The following is a 20,592-nucleotide window of genomic DNA, read 5'->3' on the forward strand; positions in this document are numbered from 1 at the left end:
AACATTTTGCGAATAAAACCTTGCAAAGTATAGAAAATATAGTAACGTTTTCAAAAACGTTTAATAAAAACACCGCCATTGACTAGTGAAAAACCTGTATATTTGATTTTGACCCCAAAGTAAACTGTGTGAGTCATAATCTTTCAACCTAATGCTTGATAATTTTAAAACCACAAAACAAAAAGTTACAAACAAAAAACGAGGGCAACGAATAGGCAACGCAAGGAAGTATCTTTTAGTGAAGTTTGTCACTCTTTATCTAAAAGAATTTTTAGTCTGACGCTATTTGATTATAAGTCTCTCACCAAACGTTGATTTTTTAGTGTTTGAAGTGGAAATACGTCACATAAATCATAATTGTTTATAAATATGTATGTTTATATACAGTACCACCTCAAAGTTCAAAATGCATAAAATACAAAACCGCACGAGGGCGTGCAAGGTTTGGTAATACTAGCTTTCTACTGCAGCAATATACTTTGTTGCCGGGAAAATTTGAAGTTGGTTCGTCTCATGGTTAATTCTCTTGATGATTAGCCGTAATAAGTTTACATCATCATGCAGGTATGGAAAGGGATATATACGCAGTACTGTATATTATGACTTTTTGATGTCTTTTTAAAATAATGTTACGATTTTGTAGCAATGCAAGTTGCTCTTATTTGAAAAGAATGGGGCAAGCGACATGAGGAAAACAACTTTAAAAATAACACGCTTTCATTCAAAAACGAAGAACATGCTACAGCTATTTCATGGAAAACGATGGGTTAGCGTAGCTTGCTAAGGAGAGATGCATCTATGGCCGTTTGCCGGGCTACAAGTCGTACCAGCTGGACAGTCTATCTTGTACGGATGTGGATCTCCGAAAGCACACAGATAGAATGATGTTGAATCGCCGCAATTGGGTTGACCCGGCGGGGTACGGCTGCAATCTGTTTTAAAAGAATCTGATAAAATTACTTTGGAACGAATATTTCGAAGTGCTGTGGCCTGATTTTACCAAATTTGTGTCCAGATCACTAACGCACGTCAATACAATATCAGGAATCAGAATCCAGTGTTGATATATTATGACGTAATAAAAGTTTTCGATAGAGATCTTTGCATTCGCAAGCGTGAGTAACAGTATAATCAAAAATTCTTTAAAACTCACGATACTTCTGTGGGAACTAAACAGTAAGCTCTTTGGGAATATTCCCGTTTTAATTTTTGTTGTAAAGTTGAAATATGTAAGAGAAGGCTTTTTATATTCGCTCCATCTACTAGTTTTGTTTTCCTAAAACCATTTTGATTTGTTTATAAAAATAAAGACAAACTAGCAGAATGTTGTGAGGGGCGATCGCAAACACCTAAAGCAATTAGCTTGACAGACACATAAGTATAATTAATCAATGACAAAACGCTTGCTGCGTACTAATATAATTTACCTGGTACGTTTGATTCCTGTGATGATGAAGTTGTAGTGCTTGAAGGACCAACAGTTTCAGACCGATCTATCTCTGATGACGTAGTAGTAGTAGTGGCAGTGCTAGAGGTAGTAGTAGTTGAAGGAGGCGGATTACTTGAGCTGCCCATCGGACAATCCGTTGATGTGGTAGAAGTGCTGACAGGGGTTTCAGTTGTTGTGGAGTCAGTGCCACTGTCATTATGTGTGATGGCGATATCGGCACAACCATAAAATTCTTCTTGCTGTCCCCGTCCTATTCCACTTAGTCCATTCTCGTCTGTGCCCCAGGAGTTGCCTGAAAGGTTTATAAATTGAACACTTTGCTGAAGTTGGAAATTTATAGGTCGTTTATGTAAAAGCACAAGTAAGCCTATATACTTGATTTCGACATGTTAACCCATGGATTTTAACTGACCTGTCCTATAACGCCATTGGAAAAGGCATTGTTCGCATCTTACATCGTCAGGCAGTTTTACCCTCATATTGTGAGGTCCTGTTGCAGCGCTTGGATCTGTAGGCATGTCCCATTTTTTGTCTCCGTTTTCGAAACTCAAAAGATATCTGCACGTGTCAAATTGTACATCAGTAATTGCAGAGGTTCCGTTTATGGATCCTCTCGCTGTCAGCTTCTGTTATCGTGAAGAATAGAATTGTCGGTCCTAATCATGGCGCAATTACGTGTGAGGTCAGTCTGGTAAGTTTGTGTAATTGTGGCCCGTAATTGGGCATTTCATAACTTAACCTGCTAATCGTTTTTACAGATGTTTCAGCTAAAGCCTACCATTTGTTATTTTTAAGTAAACCGTCTCTTGACTATGTATGCTTTAATGTACGTAAAGTAAGGGGGAGACAATTTAAGTGAAACGAAGAGTCCACCCCCTAAAGTTGCCAAGTTTCGGCCTAAAACTTGTAGCTGAAGCTTCATGAATTACTTCGTTGATTTATTTAGTTTTTTGAAGCCAATAGCTTATACTGAATATTTTACTTTGAAAAAAATTTTGCTAAAAGCCACCGAAGTTTTACCAGAAATTACAATTTTATTTCCAATTTATTGGATTTTTAACCAATCAGATCTAATCAACCCAATCATCCGTATCATGAGACATTACGGCTCAGTTTTCAGCTTTAGTATTTTACCATTATCGGTGCGCTATAAGTGCAGGTAATTGACCTGTTTAAGCATTCTTGAGGTACGGGCGTATCCACGTCATTCCACGGGCATAAACGAAATTCGAAATATCCTTTGTGCTGGGCAGTGATTTCAACAGTAACGTCTATTACGTCTCCGGCCTCATACTTTCTGGAAAATGATACATTAAGGTAATATTAAGTTAATTAGTAAATAATTATTAATAGGAAATAGTTCGACGTAATAAACAATTGTGTGTTTGTCTCGTTACAATTTCTCACCGAAGAACAAGATCATTCCAAATAAAATTTAGCTAACAATAATTGGTCTAAAATGTAGACCTTTGCAAATCAAGCTAACCGAAGCAAAAGTTTGTTTTTCGTTGGTTTTATGTTTTTTGTTATTTATTTTGTACATATTTGTGAACGTGTAAATTCAAATAGGTCGACTGAATTTGCAGCAAACATCAATCAAAATAAAAGAACAAAACACGAACATTATATTCACAGAACCTTGTTATTATGCCCAAAGCGTACTTTCCACCAGCTTCATGTGGTTTCATTTCAGCCTGAAACGGGTCACCACAAACTCCACATTTTCCGTCTTGTACCATTTGGTTCTAAATGTTGAAAAACGTAGCTCAAATGTTTAGTTAATAACCCTACATATCATAAATAAAAAGAAATTTTATATTGTATACGTATAGTATTGTCTACAAGCTATTCAGTATAATATTAATTACGTGTCGTCCGCCACAATTTTGCCCCATATCATTGTAGTTTGCTTGTATGATATTTTTATAGGGAATTAGCTCTGAATCCGTTTCTTTGAATCTGAACATGCTCGCTCTGCTCGGTGGTTCCAGCAGCCTTCCGTGACTTTCGACGTTTGTTACAAAAAATACTGTAACTGTAAAATTATAACAAAATAAGACCAATCCCTTCCATCACAGGTTTTCTACTGTTTATAGTTCATTGTTTAATAACAAAGCGCAGTGGCGTTAAGCGTCACGCAACTGTACGATTTCTTCTAAGTTTTCATTTGTCGTTGAATTTACCTTTTACTGTTGATTTTTATCTGCCACACAAGCGCCACTGACATTTATAAGTATATTGGCCACCCAAAAGTAGACTTATGTAAGCACATAACTTGGTGTGTACATAGTACTTACTGACGAAAAGAAGATAATAACCAATTTGCTGATTCATTGTTAATTGAACCTTCGTTAATGTTAAGAAAATATCTTCTGCAATCATCGAACTGTAGCTGCTAAATCGATGTAACTTGGTCAAACGCGTAATGGGCTCTTGAATGCAGTTTGAAACGCAAAAGACCGTAAGAAATAAGAACAATGAATTTTTTTTACTTTTTGTGAAGAGTTCTTGTAAGCTATCTTTAAATATAGGACATAAGTAACTCAGTACAACAGCTATATGGTTGAGTTGATCTGGTATAACAACCTTAAATTAATTTTTTTTCCAGTGATGCAAAAATGCTTTCTTCTTCTATGTACAGTAAAATCGAAACATAGCGTGAGAAAAATGTGTAGACAAAGCAGTAATTCTATAACCTAAATCGGGTGTAACTTCAAGTTGCTGTTTATGGAGAACATACGTAACTGACCGCAATGTCAAGTGACCCTAGAGAGACTGATGTGCTTCTATCTTTCTGAAAACACTTTTAGACACAAAATAGGCGGGCAGATGGAGAAGTGTTGCGATTACTTAAAAAAAGTTAAAAAAGATTTCTTTAATTGAAATACAATCTTTCATAGGAGGCTGTGTTTAGTGATTCTTGAATTTGAGCCATCAAGGTTTCCTCTGACCTTTATATACGTCACAGCTCTTGAGTTTTGTATATGAGCAATCGCAGCAGATGAAGCAAAAAATTCAAAAAATTTATGAGAAGTTATTTTAGATGGACTTACGTATATGTGCTGTACAGGAAGTTGTAACTATATATAAGTTACAAATGACAGTCAATCTTTTTGGTCGGTGACAAATGTGACGCTATAATCTGCACTCTTACACTGGCCAACAAAAATATTTTCGCATCTAAGGAAATCACTGTTTTTTGGCAATTTGAACTCATTGATTTCAAAACTGACGTAATTTTTTTCAGGTTGACTTATTGGTCACGTGCAGTTACAAACTTCTCATAAAAAAAACAGAGCACACACTAATATACCTACGTGATATACGGGAATAACTTTCCTTGTTCGGAGAACCTGTCAATTTACCTCGGAATAATCCAACTACAGTGTAGTTACTAACTTATACATTACAAAAATTAAATCGACAACAATGAAACTACAGCAGAGGTTGCACGAGCGACAGGTAATCGAGTGTACTGCATGGGATAGGAGAGTGATGATGGTTACAGCATCGCAATGCGTCATCCGACAAAAATAAAAAGTATTTAGGCTAAATTGTGGGTTTTAAGTTTTAGAAAATTGTCAGCACAATGTATGGATAAAGTTGGAGCATTATTTTCCAGGCAAGTAAACATTGACAAAATTTCATGCCTATTTTTTAGTAACTCAAATCTCGACAGTATCCTACGGCGGAAAAGGGTCTGTGAGCTACTATACTCGTAGATGTTGCAACTTTTACATTGTTCAGTTATTTTGTCTTTTTGTCTGATCACGACGTTGGTTAGCAGCTAGCAAAGTTACTTATGCAAGTTCTGTTTCCATATATATTTGCAGAGTGTTAATCCCATTGCTTGCCGTAGACATTTATTGTGAATACGAAGTTTTATTGACTAACCTATGGATTGCTGTCTGGTTACTTTGTCGTCAGTATATGCAAGCATTTGATAATGATTCGTTGTGACTTGTGGTGATATTGTTTCTTTAACTATGCACATTAACATAATACAATAATGCAGCACTCAGCATAATACACCATTCGTTAAAATGATTTTTTTAGAACAATAAGTTCAAGGCATGAACCAACACGATATACAGCTTTGTCAGTAATTATTTTACTCAGGATAAATGTGTACGCTACAACGTGTAAGTTAGAATGGAAAAACGTGCGCAGTATAGGCCTACAATAAAACATAAAATTGCCCAGCAGTAAGAATACGGTCCTAAATACGCTAACCGCTCCGCCACCTAGCCGACAATAAAATTAACGCAAACAACTACCCTCGTGTTTCTGACGTCCATGCTTAGAGTTGTTTAAAGTTGAAAAACGAAATGCGTTTGACATTTTGCTCCGACTGACACGGAACAGTTTTATTTTTAAGCATGATTTTAGAGTGACCCCCAATAATATGATATATTTTGAAGTGTTTTGACCTAGCAGGATCATAGCATAAAGAGCGGGCGCTGTTGTTAAATAGCACCCAGCTGTTTTGGAATAGCACCCTGCTATTGCTTGCTGCTCAGTGACTGTCAGGCTGTTGTTACTGTTAGTAATGTAATCAATAGCAATTCAGATTTTCAACAAAATGTACAGCTGATGCAGATTATTTTCTATAAAGTGAGTGCTAATCGAGCAATCACAAGATGCTGTTTATTACATCATGAACTGCAGTCTGTCAATTACAGAGCAGCAACCACCAAAAGGATGCAACTCGACAAAACAACCGCCTGCTGTTCATTACGTTACGAACAACATCTTAACGTTACACGTCGCAACGAGCAGCTTGTCAATTATTGAGCAGCAAACAATAGCAGAGTGCTACTTAAAAACAGCGGGCTGTTATTTACCAATAACACTTGTTCTTTGGATTACGACCCGGTCTCTCTAAATCACTGAACATCAACCAATAGCATGGTGCTCCTCAAAAACAGCAGGCTTCATTTTGGGAAATTTTAGTATGTGCTCTGTTGAAACTACAATTGGTGATTTGATGGTCTATTTGTCTAGCAACTTTAGCTATGGTAAATTTTGAGTGAGTGGAACTGAAAACTACGGAAGTAAGGAAGCTGTTTTTTCGGGACTTATTGAAAACTCCTAATAAATAGAATTATGGAAACAGAATCACGACCAGGCACGTCCAAGGAGCCTGTTGCAGTTCAGCCTACGGCAGCAGGTAAACTGATGAAACGTCTGTTTTTAACATCTATATATAATAACCTGTTTTAGGCTGGCACGCAGTCTACCAGTCTAGGCATGCACAGAAGTTTTATAATTATTTAATAGGTCGATTTGTGTGGCTCATACAAGAACGTCATGTGATAATCATATTGATACACCACCTATTTTAAAAAATACAGTTATTTGCACAACCATCACATATAGGATCTTACCATTTCACCAGAAAAATCTGAACGTTCGAGGAACTTTATGTTTGGTAGTTTCTTGTTAACCTAACTTGAAAATGATAACTTAGTAACCCAAATCATCCAGGTCTCCTAGTTTTGCACTCTATCAGGATTGTGTATTGAGCAATTAGTGCATCATATTTTGTTTTCTGTTAGCCCATAACTTCTTACTATTCAGGCCTTTAATCTCTCTTCTTATAATCCCAATTTAACTTACACATACAATTAAACTCTATGATGATTAGCGAAAATCATTTTTACATGCCTGTTTTTCAAATTCAATCCTTTGTCTCTCAGGACAGGCTACACAACCTATACCTTATACTTCCAGATTGGAAAGTTTGCTAAATTTGCGGGGGATTGAAATTAATTGCATGTATAATGGCTAATGTTTCATCTTGTTGCGCGCTGGATTTTTCACCCAAAAACTGCAAACTTTCCAATCTGGCTTACAGTGAAATAGTCACTTTCTTAAATGTGGCTTGGCTTGACTTGCCGTGAAGTAATTTTCTACCATACCTGCCCTCTTTTTAATAAACTCTGCTATTGTGATTATTGAATGCAGACCGCAGTGTGATGGCTGGTGCGGGAGCAATTGGTAGCGTAACAGTCAAGCTTCATCCACTGGTGATCATGAATATCTCTGATCATTGGACAAGACTTCGCGCTCAAGAAGGCAAACCTAAGCCCGGTAGGTTACTGCAATGTTATTAACCTGAAGTTGGTTGTTGAAGGGTTTCAAGTAAGTCATTTTCTGACTTATGTAAACTCTGGTTGATTGAAGTTATGTTTTGAGTCTAATTTAATGTTGTCAATTTCATGAAGTTTGTTTACGTTACATTATATACTCTGTTGAATTATTCATTCAACTTTTTTTGAAGATTTTACATGGTTGATATTTCTTTTAGATATTTAAGTGTCATTTAATCTAACCTGAAGCATTAGTTTTGAGCTGTCACTTTTAGCATAACGTAGCTCGGGTCACTTGAGACCATGACTTGAATCTCAAAGTAAAGCTCTTTGAAACTGTTACTCTGAAAGTCAATGGCTCGAGTGTCTATATGCCTGGTGCTGGTGTTACTGTACCAATAACATGTTATTTTGTTGTGTTGTGTTTTATTCTATTGAATAAAAGCTTCAATTGTATGATGATCGGTGGATATGAGGTGTTTACCTTTTCTGATGCATGTCTTAATGTAATTTTATGTTATTACACATATTTATAGGTATTGTAAACCTGTGTATAGTAATTATATAATACCTATTGTAATTTGTATATATACGTTTGCAGTTTTTGGAGCACTGATTGGGAAGCAAACCGGCCGAATCATGGAGATTATGAACTCATTTGAACTACAGTATACAGAAGAAAATGGTGTAATCACAATCAACACCACATACTACTACACAAAAGAAGAACAGTGTGAGTATTTTAGTTATACAAGTTACTAAAAACTGAATTATACGTATATAAGTCAGGAGTCGGAAATGAAAACAACTTAACTCACCAATTGCTAACATATTACTCCATGGCAAATTTGCAACTCCACTTTTCCAGTTAAGCAAGTTTTCAAAGATCTTGACTTTCTTGGCTGGTATGGCTCTGGAGGCCCTCCCACAGAATCCGATGTTCAAATCCACCAACAAATATGCACATTCACGGAAAGCCCCATTTTCTTGAAACTGAATCCCCAAGCGCCTTCTACTGATGTAAGTATTCTTGATAAACTATTTACAACAACAGTCATTAATCTGGAAGTGATATATGTATCAATTTATTTTATTACTAAATTGTTCTTCAATTCAATTAACTGTTGGCAAATCGACCAGTAAGAAAGAACAGTAGGAAATAGCAACAGAAGAAGTTCACGCATCTGCCAACTGGTGTATTTACTGATGTATGTTTAGAGATATTTATGAGATTTGTTACAATGTCATCTTTAGTTTCTATTAGTATATACGGAAACAACAATTCTTTCAATCTTGCAGACGAGAGAGATACCTTTTAAAAATATAAACAAATGTAGTCAATCGAACTAAACTACACACAAATAATGATACCAATATGAAGTGTAATCTGTTTAGTAAAGACAGTATTTTATAGATCATGAAATAGTCAGGTATCTATGGTAATATATTCTATAATGCTTATCATTTAGTTGGTAATTCTTTTTGCAGCTTCCACTTTCTGTTTATGAGTCAGTGATTGATGTCGCTGACGGTACTGCAGTCACTAGACTAGTTGCCCTTAGTTACACCCTAGCAACCGAGGAAGCTGAACGCATTGGTGTTGATCACGTCGCGCGAGTATCAAATGTTTCGTCTGCGACAGAATCTTTAGGTATCTTATACGATAGAATTTGCTTAATGGGTTTCGGTAATAAATCCAGTCACTTATGACATCCAATTTATAATGGGGCGGAATTTTTGTGTAAAAATCCATCAATTTGTAAATCCAGACTTAGCCTTAAAAAACTGCAGTTGTCATTTTTAGTAAAAAGTTTTCTTATGACAATTGCTTCCATCATGTCCCAATTCTATTTTTCTTTTCTACTGAGATCAAAAAGTTTTTCTTGTTGAAATTACCAATCTTATTATCACTCATTCCTATGTATATATATATATGGTATAATATAGAGATAGATTGTTTGTATTTCACCAAGATGAAACTTTGCTAGTCCCTGAAGGTTGAACAAACAGACTATATTGTTAAATGTTTTAATCTGGCAAAAGATGTATTGATTAAACTTTACTGCGTTAATCTAACTCTGATCAAAGCTGAACTTGTAACTACCTACTATTTTTTTTCAGCGTCAGAACACTTAAACAGCCAACACAGTTCAATAGTGATGTTGCATCATAGAATAAAACTTTTGCTGGAGTACATTAACGCTGTTAAGGAAGACAAACTTCCTCGCGATCATGAGATTTTGAGGTTGATTCATGCTCTCTGTCATCGCCTCCCAGTCCTTGGATCGCATCAACTAAAAGAAGATCTTCACGATGTAAGGAAATATTTTAACTATTAACCAATAACCGTGTTCAATTTGGCCTGGTACATGTATGCAGGCAGCAGGGTATTGCTAAGTAGTGCTTAGCAACTAAGCCTTAGTTGTATTGCTTGTTATAAACGAGGTGTGTCACAAAAGTAACAAGAATAATTATGCCACAGTTAAAAATAAGGCACCTGGGATTGAAAGGCGGTTTTTATTATATTGTTGGGTAACTCTTTGGTATCTTATCTTTGCAAAATCAATGCTCTGCTTCTATTTTCTGCAATTTCCCAGAACTTGTTTAACACTCGATGACTTGACAACCATTGATCTGTCTTCTGCCATAACTCTATATGCTGAAAACACTAAAATAAAGACTAATGTGTACATTCTTGAAAAGAACAATTAGACAATTCAGAAATATTGTAAGTTTGCACTCATACCTTTGAAAGGCAGAAAAGGTGGTGGTGGAGATGTCGAAAATGATCTGAGGTCTGGCAGACGTTTGCATAATTACATTTTTAATGAAAGGCATATAATATAGGGTTACCATATTTTCGTGGCCTAAAATCCGGACACTCTTTAGTGCCCACTAGCGGTTTTTAAAAATGAGGTATGAACACATTGTCTGTCAATATGACGTCACAGTAGCAATGCTTTGCCTATCCATTGTATACTGGAGTGGATTTTTGAACATAGTGTCGTGAATTCACTGGGCTATTGGGCTATTTTTGATTTGACCTCTGGTGATCTCTAGGCTAGGGTCTAGGTCAGACACGTCGCGTGCCACGTGTTGGACACCCCTGATTTACAGGATTATTCCCGCAATTCTAAAATATCAAATTTTTATCTTAAGTTTGCATTAAAATCCATATATTTTTGAATCGTTTTTGCTGGGTGTAAATTGATCAATTCATGACAACTTTATAACTTGTAAACTTTATGAGCTTGCGGAGAACCAATAATCTCGCAATTCTTTTGAGCATTCAGATTTTAGCTGTGCTGAGCATTGCCTTATTTCAACAACACGCATACTTCCTTAATCTGGCCACCCGTAACTTTTTTTTATAGCTAGAAAGCGAAATGCATTGATCTCATTTTTCCAATGTAGGGAAAGATGAACTCGAAAATTGAGAAAATAAATTGAAAAGTGCACTAGCCTTAGACGAGATCGCATTGTGTACGATAATGTGCCGCCTCTTGTAATAAAACCTTTGTGCACAGACCCCGAATCCACTGTTACATATCTCCTGTACGTATTTCGAAAGGCTTTTTAGGTTTAAGATGATATTGTTTATGCCACTATGTTCTTTTGCAGCAATATAATGATGTGATGTTGATGACCTATCTTGGAGTGATGAGCAAGGGAAGCCAAACAATGAATCAGTTCATTTCCAAATTCAACGTTCTTTACGACAGGCAGAGTGCAGCACGGCGACTACGAGGTTTATTCATGTGATCATGGTTCATCTCACGTACTTTCACAGGATTGCATGAAAATATCAATCGTGATCATGTGACATCAGCTGCAACTGGAACATGCAATAGGACACCTGTTACATTCGTGATCATTTCAATGTTGTGAATGACTTGACAGTTACAGTGCTGTGTGGGAGCTGGCAGATAAGGATATATCTGCACAACAAAAGATCTAAAGCTTTCTTCGTTAAGTTGTCACTAATGTGATAAAATATGATTTATTAAAATATCATTAAAGAAAATATTTTACTTACTGCTGTAGTGCCTGAAAGTGAGTTTTTTGTTAAATGCTGTGATGTTATTATACCAGCAGACTGTTAAGTGTTTCCACCACTGTGTTAAGTGTTTGAGATCAGTTAAAAAATGGTTAAAACAGAATAAGTTGGAAGGGTTAAATAAAAAAACACACAAATACTTCATATCAGATTAAGGATTGAGTTAATAAGATGACAGAAAAAAAACATGTTGCCGGCAAAACTAATATTGCCCAAGTTAAACGTAGATAAGAAATTAATAACAATTGCTTTTTTAAGTGACATTTGGTATTCTACTACCTATACATGAATAAATATTAGATAGTTTATACAGACACAGCGATATGTCCAGTGCAGTCACACGGCAATTGTGATTTATTACATTTGAATCCTAGCAACAGAATTGTTCTAGGCTCAGAAACATTTAAGAGGTACACTGAGCTTTCCTCTGCTTTTTAGTAACTGGCATGATTTGGTACCTTTACAAAAACACTTTATTTCAAATGAAACAATGAAATGAGAATATGTACAGTATTGCACGGAAACACAATCAAAAATTTCAGGGGTTTTTGATTGTGAATACAATGAAGCCATATTTTAATACAATTTAAAAGATATTGAGCCACAAATAAGAAACTTTTTAAGAATTAAAATAGATTGTACTCTTCGGAAATCTATCATACTAGATTACCTACCATGCCCATTCTGGTGAAGATTTAAGATTAAAAAAAGCATAGACAATGACATTAAGAACAATTTCATTCAAACAAACAAGGTATATATAATCATAAAACAAAGCGTCCACGAATGACTTTAAAATCCATCGTTGAAATGATAACTTCAGATGAATAACGTTACCGTACTACAAATCTCAGAAAATCTACTGCTGCATGACATAAATACATAACGGCAACATCCAGCATAATAGCTTCAATAACGTCTATTCTTAGCAACCTAACTGCACAATCTTAACCAATTCACAATGTAAGGTTGATAAATTAAGTGCAAAAATTATTTGAGTAAGGCAATGTGGGCGTCAATGAAAAAATCACTTCATATCACCAAAAAGATGCAAAATCATAATCACATAACATGTTCAATTCTTCATTAGTTCGAGAAATGTTTCCATATTTCAAACAAGTTTCACTTATAATTAGGGCAAATAAAATACAACTGCGTCATACATTTCGAAAATGTCTATACAATCAGACAGAAAGGCCAGCAAAGATTACTTGCATATAACACTAATTAAGCTCAATCCTAGTGAAAAGTGTCAAAAGAAATGCTCCATGTAGCAATAAATGATGCTGATCTTTTATGACAGATAATTAATTATTTAGAATTAAGATCATTTACATACTAGCAGGCAAGCTAAACAAATTAATGCCAAGGAAGGTAATTAACAAATTTACTTTCATAATGGTAATGGGCTAATGGCATTATTCAACAATTATTATTTAAGCATTATATGGTATACAACAGTAAGTTTTATATTGTGAACATCAGAATGCCAAAAGAATAGAACCACACACAAGACAGCAAAAGCTAGATATAAAATTGAATATTTATTATGGCATTTGCAACCTTTTCTAAAATGATGTAATATTTTATGTGTGAAGAAAGATTAGGAAAGTAAAAACATTAGAACAAAAAAAATCTAAATTACACCAGTTGCAAACAATATAATCAAAGTAAGGATGATTAAGACAATAACTACAATAATAATAAGCATCTTTTTATTTTGCCAAAACATTTTTCTTTGAATGCGTTTGGCATTGACTTGAAAGGTGTTGGCCTGTAACAAATACAGAATATTGGCATTAATATCTATATAGTAGACAATAGTTGAACTTAATTTGTTCCTGAAAGCGTTTCAGGTGTTAGAATTTTTGCTTTATTGTTGCTGATTGATAAAGAAACCATTTGTTAAAATATTTTGTCCCTATTTTTGGCTGTGGAGTACAAATGTACTTGTACATAATGTTTTTACACCAAATAGGAAACATCATTATCAAATGTAGGATCAAGATACCATGAAATAATATCAAAAATACGTATTCTGAAAGTTTTGTTACTTATCAGTACTGGTAGTAGTGATTTGACATGAGTTTATTAATTAGTTTAAAAAACTCAAACAACGTACGCTTGCTTGCAAGTCCTCTGTCTTGTCGACGAGATCATCTAATTTATCCCCACGTTCTAGGACTTTCTCGACATTAGCCCGCATGATTCCAGTGACCTCACCCACCTTGCATTAACAAAATCAAAGATTCCGTTAACTACGAAGTCTGGGTTATGTTCCCCACTTGACTGTTGGCATTTGTCAAGATCCCAACGCATGATCAAGATATAATGTAATAAAAATGGTTATCCTTCTTGTATAGTGTTAAAGATATTTGGAATTTTTACCTGTTTTTGCATTGTTGTGAGCTGATCACCTTTTCCACTGTTGAAATCATCCTGGTGATTATAGACTATGCATTACTACAAATTTCATTGCAAATTGCAATATCATAGCTTATTTGAAAGAGTTTAACATGAAACATACATAAACACATCATACAATAATACATTCTCAACAATTTATGCTTTGGCAATGTTCATATAGCAATAAATAATTAGCAGTTAGCACATACGAGGCTTGTTCAGAAACTATACGTCTGATTGTATTTTCATTTTACCACAAATAATACTATGCAGGCAAAGTGCTTTTGGTAAAAAGCAGCTTCATCTTATTTGCGCATGTATGAAACTTTTCAATCCAGTCGCTGGGCATGTTTTTCTTTTTTCATGCATTTCAGTCGATATGTGTTGCGTGCTGCTTTGAACTTTTCTTTTTACATAAAATGACAGATCACATTGAACATAGATATCGCATTGTATTCTACCCACAGCTTTTTGACAGTCAAATTGAAAAAAATCAAGGATTCAGCAGACATTCATGAAAACAATAGTAACTGGTGTTGAGACATGGTTTCGACCTACAACACAAGTTCTAGTTATGTTGCAAGTACTCAGACCATTACCCGCTCAAACCAGCTACAGTCCTACATAAACCAAATTTCTTGGTCAGGCTTCTACATTTTCTTGACTAGAGTTCAGTCTGACTTTTGGTTTTTCACTGATTTGAAAACCATGCCGAAATGGATGTAGTTTGTGCAATGAAAAATAGATATCATAAAAGTGATGAAGGAGCTTCATAGCATTCCAGAGAAGGTGTTTGAAAGATGTTAATAGCAATGGTAGAGCTAGTGGGACAAGTTTGCTAACTCAAAAGAGGAATATTTCAAGAGCAATGAAACAAAAGTTACATATCAAATACATAGTACTGTGTTTTTGCGCCAAATAAACTGAAACTTTTTCAATACACCTCATATACCAAAGTAGTTTGCAAACTAGGCACTGCAGCCATTGTAGTTATAATTGCTAAACACAAGTTTAATACATATATACAAAATGCATGCATAAAAAACAATACCATCAAGTTTCCAAGTGTTTTCCTAAAGTCTCTGTTGAATTCGAATGCATTTGCACTGGTAGCTCGTATTAAAAGGGAACCAGCATCTGTAAATTGTCTCTGAAGCTGGAATTAAAAAAATTACAACATTCATAAATAACCCAGTTGAAATGCAAGATAATTTAATAACCTTTTTTGAAATATTAAAATTTTGAAATATTTTTGAAATATAGAACAAGCACACTAAAACCACATTTTGCCTGGGATAAGCAAACAAATGTTTCAACAAATTCCTATGCCATCTTATCTTTTATGTATTCCAGGTTCATTTTTATATTTGCTTGAAGCTAACAGTATAGCGGGTTCACTGAGCTCAGCACTTCCAGGATTAAATATTACAACTTACAATTGTCCACAAAAGACCAATATAGAATTCAATAAAGAATTAGTGGTAAAGGAAGCACTGAAGCAGAGATACAGTAGTTATTAAAATTGCCTAAATGTTCAAGAAACAAGGAGAGTGTTGTTGATACTTCCTTTGTGAATACCATGTGCCCTCTCTAGCAAAGTGTTATCTACGCAAGAAGCTATTTTTAAATCTAATTGTTATTTACTCAGTCGAGTTCTTCATTGTCAACAAATTTGAAAACAATTGTATCTCAAAATGATATTTTCCAAGTTTTCAAAGGCATTGATTAACATATAATAATTGCCATACAGAATCATTTTTGTGTATGATTTATCCCTTACCAAGTAGTCAGTACTGTTTGTGAGTTTCGTCATATAACAATGCAATTTCTTAGATGCAGTAATGTGAAACCATTTTTTAAACAAACATTGCTGCATTTAGTGCTTTCTTGTTTTCCATATTCACTCCGTTTTGTAGACCTTTACCCAGATATTCATTACTGTTGTGCCACTTTATGCAAAATACGTATACTGGTTTATATATATACAGTATACATATTTACCGAAAATAAATCTACTGACTGGAAAAACCTGTAACTCTACCATTCATTCATAATAACCCAAAACTAAATTCGATTTTCTCATGTCAGTGCCTGTAGAAGGTATTTCAATGAATAAAGCAAACCCTAGTCCAATCTAATATATGATCTATGTTTAACTAGTCAAATCCAATATGATAAACCGCAGCCATTGCGAAAAAAACATCTATCGTCCATCACACTTACAGGAATAAATACTGAGATCTTTTTTACTTTTGAAGAAACCATGCACTGGCTGTTGCCCAAAACCGGAATATTTGGGACTAAGAATAATAACATTTGAAAGTGACTCAACTGTCAACAATATGATGCCATTGCCAACGCATGCCACCTAACATAACAGTGACAGCTATGCATATTACTGATTTCAAAAATAAGCACAATTTTGTCATTGGCATAATTGTACCTCTTCCAAAAACAAGTAAGGAACCCGTCTTCCCATATCTTTATCAGATGCACACAGGTATACAAGACCTTCATTTGTCACAGTGTGGAACAATAGTCTGTGTATAAAAGTCTCATACATCATTTAGTAAAATGAAAAAGATATATATAAATGTATAACTTGTAGATTAAGAAGCTTTGAGCAAAAATTTATTAACTTAAAATTGTATAATATTTATTTCATATTTTAATACATGGGATATTGCATTTCAAACCTAGAAGACTGGTAAAATATCTCGGTAAACATACAAACATTAACTTTAACATATAAACTATGACACACAAATGGTGAACAAAAAAATCAATAAAAGTTAGCGCAGAATAATCAAACCAAAGAATGATGAAAATTACAAATAAAAACATTACAGAACTCACTCATCCTGAGGAAGAGTCGTTTTTCTGTTTCCAGCAGTGGGCAAATCAGCAAGGATACCACTTGCTTGAGCCTGCAGGTTTCCTGGGCCAATTATTTTGTCAACAAGAACTATACTCCCACGAGCAATACAACCATAAGTCAAAGGCATATTGTTCTTGCTTAATATTTGCAGTGCTTAAATATATATCCTATAGTTAGAGCAGTATCAATTATCTGTTTTATACGCATAAAAGTAATTAATCAGTTTGGACCTAGCCATCTATGCCTAAACCTTCAAATTGATAGTGGTCTACGCAACCATTATAGTACTGTATATAGGCATGATACAAATTTAATTATTCATGCAAATTCCTTTGGCATGAATTCAGTGCTTAAAACAGTCTTTACAGATACAGTCAAAATCGGTTAATCGCATATCGGTTAATCGCATACATCGGTTAATCGCATAGCATTGCATAATCCCAAACCATTCCCATTCACTTGTGAAGAAAATTCAACGGTTAATCGCATAAGGGTTAATCGTATAAATCGGTTAATCGAATAGGAATTCTTGATTGATTTGTAGACTTGTATCACTTAACCGCATATTTCCTTTGATGAAGTGTTAAGTTGCTGAAGATTATCCTCACCAATAAACAAAAATCGAAAAAAGGCCTTCTCTACAGTGATTATGAACCACAAAACTACGTTTCATTTAAGGATTGTTACGGATGGTTACATCACAATAGAACAACAAGACTAATTTTTATTTAAGGATTGTTACGTCGCAAAGCGCAAACCACGTGTCGAAATCGAAAAGAAGGAAGCTCACTTGTTGCGTCATAATGCATTGTGTCATTCCAAAAATCGGCGGAGGAGCAAGAATGCGTGCGCCGGTGTTTAAAAAAGAGAATAGCGGAGAAAATGTAGGAAATGCATACATCGGTTAATCGCATAAAAAAGCTTGGCAAATTGACTATGCGATTAACCGATTTCGACTGTAATATGAACATCTAATAAATTAACTATAAAAGCACATGGAATTTCCTGAAAAACTTCCAACCAACTTCAACAAACATAGATCTCAAAAACCTGAGTTGAAAGTATGACAATTTTTGTAACTTTTATGAGTATAAACACTATGGTGTTAAAAAAACCTTTACTTTTTACCTTCTAAGCATTAGTTATGACTTTCATTTGCAAAATTATTTAACAGTTAGAAATATGCATTATGAAAGAAAACGTTCTTGTTTGTTGTTAAAAATGTTTTGGATCCAATGTTTTTCGAACAAAATTCTTGCCTTACTTGTTTCATTTGCATAAATCACACCAATAACATAATCAATTATTTACGAAATTTTGGCCTGGCAACCTAAGAACAAATTTGTTGGGTTTTATCTTGTGCTCTGACCAGATAAGAAATAATAAGCAAAATAACAACATAGCACATAAATTACATTTATAATCAATTCTTTAAGAACATTTGCCCTGAAATCCTGAGAAAAAGATTTGTGGGGTTCTGATTTAGCTTACTGACTGAAAGAACTATTGTCCCAGGGCGCATAACGTATAACAGGCACGCCAAAGGTAAGTTTGGTGTACATAACGAGTACGACAGCGACATGTTATGAACAGCAATCTCTTAAAAAAGTAGACACTGATTGACTGTGCTCTCTTTTGTCAAAACAATATAAAAATGGAAAAGAAAAGTGAAATTACTGTTGCCATGGTTTCAACACGGTTGCTCCAAGATGTGATTTACTGTGTGACGCTAACTTTCCAAGATCAAACCGAGTTTACGCCACTTGAAAACTCATGTGGAATACACTTGTCTATATTGTAGAGCAGTGCTTTTCAACCTGTGGGACGGTACGCACTTGTGCGGTTGAAAAAAATTGCAGTGCGGATGACAAACGCGGTGCGGATGAGTGCGGATGAAAATTGTGCATATTTTTTACTTTTTCTGACTTGGAATTATTCAAACAAACTTATTCATTGAGCTTTGGAGCAAGAAGTTGTGCCTAACTGGTCTGAAATTGCCAGAAACATTCAGCAGCAACCGAGTCATTGATAAAAGTTGTTAAGTCTCTTCATTTGAATGAAAAAGTGTTAAGTCTCTTCATTTTCTTTTGTGTAATAATTTTCGGTTGGTTTAAAGTGCGGATGAAATTTTTGCGAAAAAAAATGTGCGGATGGTTCTCAAAAAGGTTGAAAAGCACTGTTGTAGAGTATGTTGTCTAAGGCGTAGCCTACTCAATACCGTGTTCCATAAGCTAAAATGGCGTGCTTTAGAGTTCAGGTTCGTAAATCTGCACTTATTAGGCCTAACTTGGACACAGAGCATATGTGCACCCAATTTTCAATTCATTAAGAGATTGAATTAGTGGAGCTGTGTAATTTCCGCACCAGTGTGCAAACCCTTAGTCAGATATAGCGGTAAGTGTCGCACCGGCACGCACAAGATACATGCCGAACATTTTTATCTTCACGTCAATTTCTATAATAAATAAACAAAGAGTTCAGCCTTTTGTGCAGGCAATCACGCCAAAATTTGCTTCTTTGCGCGCACGATTTCTTCGAAAATTGCTGTACTTTCCACTGGGTGCACCCCAGTCCCTGAGAGCATTCTTGTCCACCCGCACTTGTCGATTTTGGCTTATACGGCGCACACAACATCTTGTTGAAAACGGCCATACTCTACAGTCTGACCTCTTGTCTCTTAAAAACTCCAGAAATCAATCTGTCAGGCCAGGCTGCTTCGACCGCAAAAAATGATGAACAGCCTAATAAAAAACCAAACGCCAAATTGCTTGCATCCTATAAATCCCGATTTGGTTGCTTTATCTACAGGGCTTGCTCAACAAATTAGCCTAGGTTAGTTATCATAATCTGACAATGCATCGAACTAGGCCTAGCCCTAGGCTACAGGGCGGTAACCTAGGCTAGGCTAGGCTAGGCTAGACACTGTACAGAAAGAAAGTGAAATGAACGCAAGAACTTAGGCTTAGGCCTAGGCCTAGGTCTAGGTTTTTCAAGTCTTTGTTTGTTTACATTACGTAATTTGTCTTTGGTTTGGATGAAGGCAGCCAATAGACATCAAATCAACAAATATACTGTAGTAATGTAGTTTATCATTAAAGGTTTTTAAAGTGAGCAGCTATTAAAAAGATGAATTCAGAAAAACAAGTATTTATTAGAGTTCTAGAAAGTTAAAAAATTTCTGCTGCAGTTTTATGCGATAAATGCTCTTACGTTTTCATCATAAAACAAATACGCCATTAGCACTTCTATCATCACGACCTATACGCAAAGAACATAGAAACAATGTTTTGTTTCGGTGAAAAGTAACACATTTTTTAACGGCTGACAATCTCTCTTAAATGAAATTCTGTATGTTTGCTTTTAAGTGATTTGATTCCACGATTTGAAATGTTGAATTTCTATTGGCTTTGTTTTTTCCTTTGGCGAAAATATAATAAAATATTTTCTTTTGCCACGGTGATCGTGGCGCCCGCAGCCATAGACTACAATAAAATATATGTTTTATAGTAGTCTATGCCGCAGCACTTGTCGGACTCACAATTTCAAAGACGTAAACTTTGACATGCAAACAAATTAATTTCGTACATTCGAAAGTAGGAAAGTATTATAAATACGTAGGGTATAGTTTCCGTAAAGATAACATTGTCAGCCAGGATTATTGGCAAAATTGTTGACCGCTGCAACTTACACCGCCTCGAGCAATTTTAAC

At 35.1% G+C, this 20,592-nt stretch overlaps 3 protein-coding genes across 4 annotated transcripts; 1 reads left to right on the plus strand and 2 right to left on the minus strand.

Annotated features, from left to right (window-relative positions):
* Positions 1–62: 62 nt before the first annotated feature.
* On the minus strand, positions 63–3,963 carry LOC143470595 (uncharacterized). 2 transcript variants are annotated; one of them, XM_076968828.1, is made up of 7 exons: positions 3,748–3,963; positions 3,319–3,485; positions 3,089–3,195; positions 2,619–2,747; positions 1,863–2,008; positions 1,428–1,742; positions 63–947 (listed from the first exon to the last, which is right to left on the minus strand). In XM_076968828.1, the coding sequence occupies exons 1-7, from the start codon at positions 3,830–3,832 to the stop codon at positions 781–783; spliced, it is 1,116 nt and encodes a 371-aa protein (XP_076824943.1). In that variant the 5' UTR covers positions 3,833–3,963; the 3' UTR covers positions 63–780. The 2 variants fall into 2 exon arrangements, with proteins under 2 accessions (XP_076824943.1, XP_076824944.1); XM_076968829.1 differs by having other exon boundaries at positions 65–932; positions 3,748–3,958.
* A 2,297-nt stretch (positions 3,964–6,260) lies between these two features.
* Positions 6,261–11,650, plus strand: LOC143471054 (COP9 signalosome complex subunit 6-like). The gene is made up of 7 exons (XM_076969389.1): positions 6,261–6,620; positions 7,418–7,543; positions 8,144–8,275; positions 8,411–8,562; positions 9,031–9,193; positions 9,664–9,857; positions 11,164–11,650. The coding sequence occupies exons 1-7, from the start codon at positions 6,557–6,559 to the stop codon at positions 11,302–11,304; spliced, it is 972 nt and encodes a 323-aa protein (XP_076825504.1). The 5' UTR covers positions 6,261–6,556; the 3' UTR covers positions 11,305–11,650.
* Positions 11,651–12,049: 399 nt separating this feature from the next.
* Positions 12,050–17,100, minus strand: LOC143470317 (uncharacterized). The gene is made up of 6 exons (XM_076968371.1): positions 16,862–17,100; positions 16,449–16,545; positions 15,057–15,161; positions 13,988–14,038; positions 13,722–13,826; positions 12,050–13,373 (listed from the first exon to the last, which is right to left on the minus strand). Exons 1-6 carry the CDS (start codon positions 17,008–17,010, stop codon positions 13,236–13,238), a joined length of 645 nt encoding a protein of 214 aa, XP_076824486.1. The 5' UTR covers positions 17,011–17,100; the 3' UTR covers positions 12,050–13,235.
* Between the last annotated feature and the right edge of the window lie 3,492 nt (positions 17,101–20,592).

This window comes from Clavelina lepadiformis, chromosome 9, assembly GCF_947623445.1.
Source record: "Clavelina lepadiformis chromosome 9, kaClaLepa1.1, whole genome shotgun sequence".
Lineage (NCBI taxonomy): Eukaryota > Metazoa > Chordata > Ascidiacea > Aplousobranchia > Clavelinidae > Clavelina > Clavelina lepadiformis.